Raw genomic sequence first — 9,099 nt, forward strand, 5'->3', positions numbered from 1 at the left:
ATATATAAGATAATGAGTAACAATCAAATAATGAAAGAAATAATAATAATAACAATCCTTTCTACTAAAGGCACAAGGCCTGAAATTTGGGGGAGTAGGATAACCGATTACATCAACCCCAGCGTTCCACTGATACTTAATCTATTATCCCAGAAAAGATGAAGGGTAAAGTCAACCTGAGTTTGAACTCAGAACATAAAGACAGACGAAATGCTGCTAAGCATTTTGCCCAGCATGCTAACAATTCTGCCAGCTCAATGCCTAGATAATAATAATAATAATAATAATAATAATAATAATAATAATGATGATGATGAAAATGATATTACACAGAAAAGGTCTGTGAAATGTTGAAAGGCTATGTTTTTTTTCATGCTGATTTTATTATATTTGGTTTGGTTTTTGTTTCCTTCCCAAAATACACTCATTTCAATGAGATACATCTTCTTACTGAAAATACAAATTGAGAGTGGATTAAAACTCCCAGGATTCCATTGATAAATCTCACAGCTTCTCCCCTGACAAATAGCAGTTATATACATACATACATACATACATACATACATACATACATACGTACATACATGCAGACAGGCATACATACATGTGTATTTTTATATATATATATATATATATATATTCTCTCTTTCTCTCATCTTGTTCACCTGTGAATCAATCAAAAGGTACACATTAATAAATGTCCACAGTACCTTTTCAGCCTACCTAATTAATTACACAGAGCACAAGCTAGTATTCAGATGAATAAAGAGAACCTGCAGGCATTGACCAGCAACTATAGCAGCAGAAAATAAAATATTCCAGTTACAGGCAGATGAGTCAACTAAGTACATTCGAAAAGACAAAAAAAGATAGCCACAACAAATGGAATTTATCCGTTCTGAGTTATGTATTCTTCATCAATGCTTTTAGAATAATGTAAAGAACACAAGAATATTATTCGTTATAAAACTATTATTATTATTATTATTATTTGCAGTCAGTGACTGCAACTATGACCAGTCATGGATTTGGCATGGCTTAGTGATCTCTCTCCGTACTGGTCATAAAAGAGAAGCATCCTGTCCACACTGTGAAGTGGTTGGCATTTGGAAGGGCATCCAGTTGTAAAAATTATGCCAAAAACTAATTTCACCTCTGCTAGTGCCACGTAAAAAGCACTGAATCCACCCTGCAGAGTGGTTGGTGTTAGGAAGAGCATCCAGCTGTAAAAACCCTGCCAAAACACACCCAGTAGCCAGGGGTAGTCTTCTACCTGGCCGTCTCCTGTCAACCATCCTACCCATACATGCACGGAAGACGGACATTAAACGATGATGATGATGATGAATTCCTTACCACTTCATATTATGGAACTATAGAAACCTTCATAATTCTTTCTAAATTTGGCACAAGGCCAGCAATTCTAAGGGAAGGGTGTTAGCCAATTACATCAACCCCCACCAGTGCTAAACTTGAAAAGCTGAGGATCAAAGCCTCAGTGACATTTGAACTCAAAACCTAGAGCTAGAAGAAAAAATGTCACTATGTACTTTGTCTAGTGCGGTAACGATTCTGCCAGCACGCCAACTTTAGAATCCTTCATAATGGTTTCAAATTCTAGCGCAAGGCCAGCAATTTCAGTGAAGCAGGTAAGTCAATTACAACGACCTCAAGGCTCAGCTGCTGCTTATTTTACCAACTCTGAAAGGAAGAAAGGTAAATTCAGCCTCGGTGGAATTCAAACTTAGAATACACAGACAAAATGCTGCTAAGCATTTTGCCCGGCATCTTGGTACTTATTTTATCGACCCAGAAAGGATGAAAGGCAAAATCAACCTCAGCAGGATTTGAGAGACGAAATGGCGCTAAGCATTTTGCCTGGCGCGGTAACAATTCTGCCCACTTGCCACTTTAGATGAAGCTGTAAATAACAGAAAGTAAAGACTGGGTTAAAAAAATAACCTTTGGATAGAAAAAGCCGAAAGCTGCCTGTGAGACTCAAACCTACCTCTTTAGTAAACATGACAGATGTTCTACCATTATACCAAAACAATCCTTCAAAATTCTTCATCTTTAGGAGGTTTGTTCTTACCAGCAAGAATTGTACGTTGTTTGTCATAGGAATTTAGAAACCAAGAGGGATATGATATCATTGTTTTTTAACCCTGGAACTGGGAGTAGATAAAACTATAAATAACAGTAGGCACCGGTGTGGCTATATGGTTAGAAGCTTGCTTCCCAACCGTATGGGTTTGGGTTCAGTCCCTGTTATGTCTCAAGTTACTGCTATCTAGCACCTTCGGATGATCTCTGCTCAACTGCTACACGACGGCTACTCAACTGTCAGTCCACTGTCAGTCGACTGCTACCACGATCAGACTACTTCTATTTATATGTCTTGGTCGAGCCTACTTCTTCGCTTGAGGGCGTCGACACAACAGTCCCATAGCATGGCACCTTGGACAAGTGTTTTCTACTATAGCTCTGGGCTGACCAAAAGCCTTGTAAGTGGATTTGGTAGAAGGAAACTGAAAAAAGCTCATTGTGTGTGTGTGTGTGTGTGTGTGTGTGTGTGCGTGCTCCTCTCACCCCATGCCCCTGCCTGATAACTAGTGTTAGTTTAAAAGAGATCGATGGAATAAGTAGCAGATTTTTAAAATAGATAAGTACCGGGGCCGTCAATTTGTTTGATTAAACCCTTTAAGGCAGTGCACTAGTATGGCCACAACCAAACGACAGAAACAAGCTAAGGACAAAAGGGTTTAAAAATAATTTTTAAAAAATTTTTTAAAAGAGAGATTCGGAGAATGTCTTTGAGACCGAATCATTCGGTGAAATTCATTAAGAACCAAACTAAAACTTTGTGACCAGAAATATTTATGAAAAATGAGAGGAACATTTGATAGCTTTACAAGCTATGAAATGTCTACGTTGAGATTATTTAGGATACAGTATCAACCGGCAGAGTGTTCTCAATAAAGAAAATATGAAAATGAAAATTTAATATACCCCACAATCTATTGCTCTGTTACTGTCTGTCCATCTCTCTCTCTCTCTTTCTCTCTGCCCTACTGCTCTAAATATTGTGTCTGGTGGAAATTACAGCACAGTAAGCTAAAAGTGAATGAGAATGAGTCATTGGATGACTCAACACATGAGAGAAAAGAATTGAAGCTCTTTGCCATTGGAGGTAGCTTTAGCTCACCACAGACAGGGATTTTTAATTCTCTCTCTCTCTCTCTCTCTCTCTCTCTCTCTCTCTCTCTCTCTCTCTCTCTCGTTCATTCATACTTACACACAAACACACACACACAAACTGAATTTGTAAAATGTCTTTCATGAAAAACATTGCTTCAAGCTTTCATACATAAATTACTGAAAACAAATATATGCGTTGCTATGGATACACATATAAATACAAAAATACAAACATTAGCGAAAGAAAGGCGCAGCAGAATATATGTACCATGACACAGGCATCGACTGTGCAGTTAAGAACACTAGCTTCATAACTATGCGGTCTTGGGTTCAATCCCACTGCATGGCATCTTTGGCGGGTGTCTTCTATTACAGTCCTGAGTAACCAAAGCTTTTTTAGTGGATTTGGGAGGCAGAAACTGAAAGAAGCCTGTTGTGTGTGTGTGCGTGCATGCGCATTATCATGCGTGTGCACATGTGTTTGGGTGTATCCTTGTCTTGACATCACACAATGGTTGTAAACAAGCATCACCATCATGCAAGTGGTGTCTTTCATTTCCAATCTTCCCTAAAAACATGTCTGGCCACGGAGAAATATTATCTTGCTTGGAAACAGGTGAGGGTTGGTGACAGGAAGGGCACCCAGTCATAGAAAAATCTGCCTCAACAAATACCATCTGACCCATGCTAGCATGGAAAAGTAGACATTAAATGATGATAATACATGGTCGATACAACTATACAGATGTAGAAACGGCGGCGGCAGTGGTGGTTGTTGTTTGATCAGGGACTACCTTGGCCTTAACAACAACAATATCTACAAAGGGGCTCTCCATGTGGTTGCTTGGCCTGCAAGAAAGAACAGCCAAATCTCCTTCAAATCACACAAGCTACCATCTCCAAAAACAAAACGAGGAAGTACACACTGGACAATGCAGATATGCCAAAATGATAAAATTGAAATGGATGGAATAATTTTGGTCAGAGATAAACTGATGAGATTCTGAGCTTTGCCAGGATGGGGGAGGGGGAAGAGTTTCTATATAAACGACAACAACAATTGTTAATTGCTCCACCATTACTACCACCACCCCTACCAAAACCAATACTGACAGTGCTTCCGCTCCAACAGCAGCAGCAGCAAAGTTACCACCCTCTTACCATCATCTGACTCAGACAGCTTCTCAAAGTGCTTTTTTCCAGAGACCATGTAATGAATTAACCAGTTGTGTGGTTTCTAAGATATTTCATGTCTATCTCATGCAACACGCCTGAATAACGATGTGGCTGTGGTTGTACACGGTGTGTTAGTGTGTATATACACATACATAAGTAGTATATATATGTATAACTATATAGATAGATAGATAGGTGTGTGTGTGTGTATGTGTGTTAGTACACCTTCCACCATTTGACAACTAGTGCTGGCTTGTTTACCTCCCATAACTTAACAGTTCAGAAAAAGAGACCGATAGAATAAGCACCAGATTTTAAAAAAAAAAAAAAGTACAGGAGACATTTGGTTGATAAACCCCTTCAAGATGGTATCCTAGCATTGCCATAGTGGTTTTGTCCCCACTCAACTGCTTGACAGTAAATGATAAAAGACAGAATAGACGTTCACACACACATACACACACACATGGACCACACACCAATCTTTTACAAACTTATTGTATAATATACACCAGCGGTACTCAGCCAGAGTCCATGTGATCCTTGTGGGTCCATATAAGATTCTGTTGTTAAAATTTATTCGCAATAAATTCTTTATACTTTTACAATACACAAAACATTTTAACAATTATTTTATACAATTATACATAGGTGCAGGAGTGGATGTGTGGTTAGTAGCTTGCTTACCAACCTATTGATTCTGGGTTCAGTTCCACTGCAAGGCACCTTGGACAAGTATCTTCTACTATAACTTTGGGCCAACCAAAGCCTCAAGAGTGGATTTGGTAGATGGAAACTGAAAGAAGCCTGTCATAGATATATATATATATATATATATATATATATATATATATATATATATATACACACACACACACACGTGTATATGTTTGTGTGTCTGTGTTTGTCCCAACCCCCACCATCACTTGACAACCAATGCTGGTGTGTTTACCCTGTAACCTAGCAGTTCAGCAAAAGAGACCGATATAATAGGTACTAGGCTTACAAAGAATAAGTCCTGGGGTCAATTTGTTTGACTAAAGGCGGTGCTCCAGCATGGCCGCAGTCAAACGACTGAAACGAATGAAAGAATAAGAGAAGAATTCCTAATAATATTTAACTATGAAAATAGGATTTTCTGGACACCGAATGGCTATGGGGGTCCATCCAAGTAAACTAGGGACCAAAAGGGTCCATAAGAACCATTGATATACGCTGATACATCAAACCCTTCCTCTTCAGCCAGATCACATACACACCTCACACCGACAACAAATCTAGTAAGAAGTGGTATATTATGGCCATTGTGGTAAATCTGAAATGTGTTTCCTGATAGTTGGAAAGTATTTGCTTTTAGAACTACAAGATTTCTTATCTTTAGGGGGAATGCATGATGTCTATGATCTTCAGCATTTTGTGAATCAGTATATCAGTGAATAGAGAGTCTGCTAGGCCTGAAATTCTCCTCATGTGTAGGAATCTAGAAATAAAAAAAAAAACTGATAAGATATTCCACTTAAACATCTAAATCTATTTGGCTTCTCTTCATGGCACTGACTTTTATCTTGGATTTAGTAGCAACGTTGTGTGTTCTCCAGGGGTTTTTTCTTCTTACCATTTTGATATCAATCTGCCTGAGACCGCGCCCAACTTCAATGATACAAAATTCCTGTTTTAAAATGGTCTAAATTTAAACCTTCCATCAAAATTCCATATTAATTTGTGTTCCAAATATTAGCTTAATAATGACAAAGTTATTTTACTAAATTCTTCATTTTTTTTTTTTAAAAACATGGGCTCTCAACACTACCATCATGAATGCCCTGGTTAAAGCGTAGCAGAAAATGAAATGAATCATGCTTGGTATCACACCGTGGGAGAAGAAAACCAACACCTGGGTCCGACAGTACATGAAAGTCAACGGGATCATAAGACCCATCAAAGAAAACAAATATAGACGGGTTGGCCACATCATGCGACTGAAGGGCAAGAGATGGACAATCAGGGTGCCAGAATGAACACCGAAGACAATGGACATGATCAAGAGACCAACCAAAGACAAGATGTAAAAACAATGGCAAAGCAGACCTTGCCAGTGCTGGTGCCATGTAAAAAAACCATCCAGTCCAATCCCTAAAGTGGTTGGCATTACAAAGGGTATCCAGTTATAAAAACCATGCCAAGGCAGACAGTGGAGCTTGGTGCAGCCCTCTGGCTTGCCAGCTCCTGTCAAACCATCCACCCTATGCCAACATGGAAGACAGATATTAAACGATAATGATAGGGAAACCATTTATTAATCTCTTCAGTGAGACACTTGTTCTTGTTCCACTATCATCCTTTCATATCCCTCAATACTATATCCCACTCTGTTGAGGGGTCTTGCCTTATGGGTAACTCAGTGACCTCACCAGTGCTGGTGCCACATAAAATAAGCACCTGGTTAGTGTTAGGAAGGGCATTGAGCCCTAGAAAGCATGCCAATGCAGCCGTTTGGCTCATCAGTTCCTTTTGAAGTAGCCACTCCATGCTGCTGCCACATTCACCACCACCATCAAGAGCAGCAGTAGCAGCAGCAGTAGTAGCAGTAAATTGAGTGTGATGGTGGTAAAAGAATAAACAGTGAAGACCAACCTGTGAAGTCAAAGCAACTGCACCAAACAGCTGAAAGTATAAGCAGATTATTCCAAGCTATTGTGAATTGTGATTCTTTCCATTAATGTGTTGAGTGATTCAAATGAAGACTAAATGTTAATGTATTACAGCAAATTGAGTTTTTGCTGCATGAGAATATCTACTTCAAATGATGTTTCATTTGATATCTAATTAAACTCATACAAATTATGCTATTAATTTGCTTCATATTCTCAATAAGCAATATTTCCAGCATCCATTAAGCTATTTTCGGAAAACCAGATAAATTACAATCAGACTTCCATATATTTATTGTTAATAGAAAGCAATATGTAAGGCAACAAAAATTGCTTAGTGCCAGAAAAATGGCTTGGTGGTTGGTATTTCTTCTGACCTTATGTTCTGCATTCAAATACCGCCAGGGTTGACTTTGCCGTTCGTCCTTTTTGGGGTCAATAAAATAATAAGTACCAGGTGAACAATGGGGGTTAATGTAATTGACTTGTCCCCTCTCCCCAAATTTCTGGCCTCATGTCCAAAATTTGAAATCAATATAAGGCAATATATCTTTGAAATGTTAAGCAGCACCATCATTTCTCTTCCTAGTATCATCACCAATGATGTCACCTTTATGGTTGTGAGTTCTATGACTTAACCACAAGGCCGTACACCTTTACTACAAACAAATGCAGATTACAAAGAAATACAGTTTTATTTGGAAAAGATATTTCCACCTCTGAGAAGAATAAATAGACACTTACCATGACATTTTCTGCGGACAGGACGTTACGTAAAACCATATGGTTACGTCTAAGGGCTGCTTTCATCTCTATCAGGTTTTCCAAATAGTTGAGAATATCTTTTATCTTGGTTGTTGGTGGCAACAATTCTAGGGCCTGCCAGCATTCAAATAGACATAAAATTTAATATCAGCATTCATAAAGGTACAAAAGTCTATATATTAAAGTTTTGAATTTGCATTTCTCTCCCTGCCGCTGCTTGACAGCTGGTGATGGTTTGTTTATGTCCTTGTAACTTAGCACTTCAGGAACAAGGACTGATAGAATAAGTAGCAGACTTTGAAATAAGTCCTGGGGTTGATTTGTTTCACTAAACACTTACAGTCAGTGCCCCAGCATGGCCACAGTCCAATGAATGAAACAAGTAAAAAGATGAAAAAAAGCAAGCCATTACACTCAATGATACAAACCTACCCCCCAAATATGCAAACAGGGGGCAAAAATGAGAGGAAATACCTACAACTGCGACAGGTCATAGCTACAACACCTTTAGAACACTCACGGGTTCAGACAGAAATGTATAATACAGAGGGGGGAAAAAAAAAGGAAAGCAAAACGATAGACAAACATGCCAGGAGCACTCACAGACAGCACATTTGGCCCACACATAGAAACAACAACACTAATGTACATATCCATTATGGAGAATGCCAATCTTGTCTGGGAATCCAATCTTTCTCATCAACAAATCAAAACAAACTTCAAAGAAGAGAAAATAGCAGACTTCAGCTCACCACAGACCACCGACATAATGAAATAAAAATAGTTAAAATCAAAAAAAAAAATAAAACACCTGGATATGTGAAGAGTGTAATTTGTTGCCATGGCAACTTCAAGCTGCTCAGTCTCAGCCATTGAATGACCGATAACTCTGAATCATCCAGACACATCTGCAACAGCGCTACCCCACTAGCTTTTGTAGCAATTGCCCAGGAACTAAAATGTACAGGAATAATGAAAGCAGACACCCTTCGCAGATCAAGCTCGATTTCAAACAGTTATGATGGGTGGCTATTTAATTTGACTTTGACCACTCGGCAGATGCTGCTCCATATTAAAGACATCCATCATCATCATCATCATCTCATAGCCTCCTCACAACATGGTCTAGAAGATTTAACCCCCCCCCCCACATCAACATGGCCTAGAAGAAATTAACTAACCAGGGTGCCATGCCACTGGTCAGTTCTGCTACAAGGCAGCACATTTGCTGAGAAATAAAAACTTTAATGGACATTGTCTAACAACAAATATATCAATTCCACAGAGCAATAATAAATCTATGATTCTA

General features: G+C 38.7%; 1 protein-coding gene across 1 annotated transcript in view; it reads right to left on the reverse strand.

Annotated features, from left to right (window-relative positions):
* LOC106877150 (vam6/Vps39-like protein) overlaps positions 1-9,099 on the reverse strand; it is a 72,552-nt gene that overhangs the window by 20,828 nt on the left and 42,625 nt on the right. Inside the window, exon 23 of the mRNA XM_014925961.2 lies at positions 7,770-7,904. Coding sequence (XP_014781447.1) covers positions 7,770-7,904 — 135 coding nt within the window. The remainder of the gene's footprint in view (positions 1-7,769; positions 7,905-9,099) is intronic.

The sequence above is a fragment of the Octopus bimaculoides genome, chromosome 11 (genome assembly GCF_001194135.2).
Source record: "Octopus bimaculoides isolate UCB-OBI-ISO-001 chromosome 11, ASM119413v2, whole genome shotgun sequence".
Taxonomy (NCBI): domain Eukaryota; kingdom Metazoa; phylum Mollusca; class Cephalopoda; order Octopoda; family Octopodidae; genus Octopus; species Octopus bimaculoides.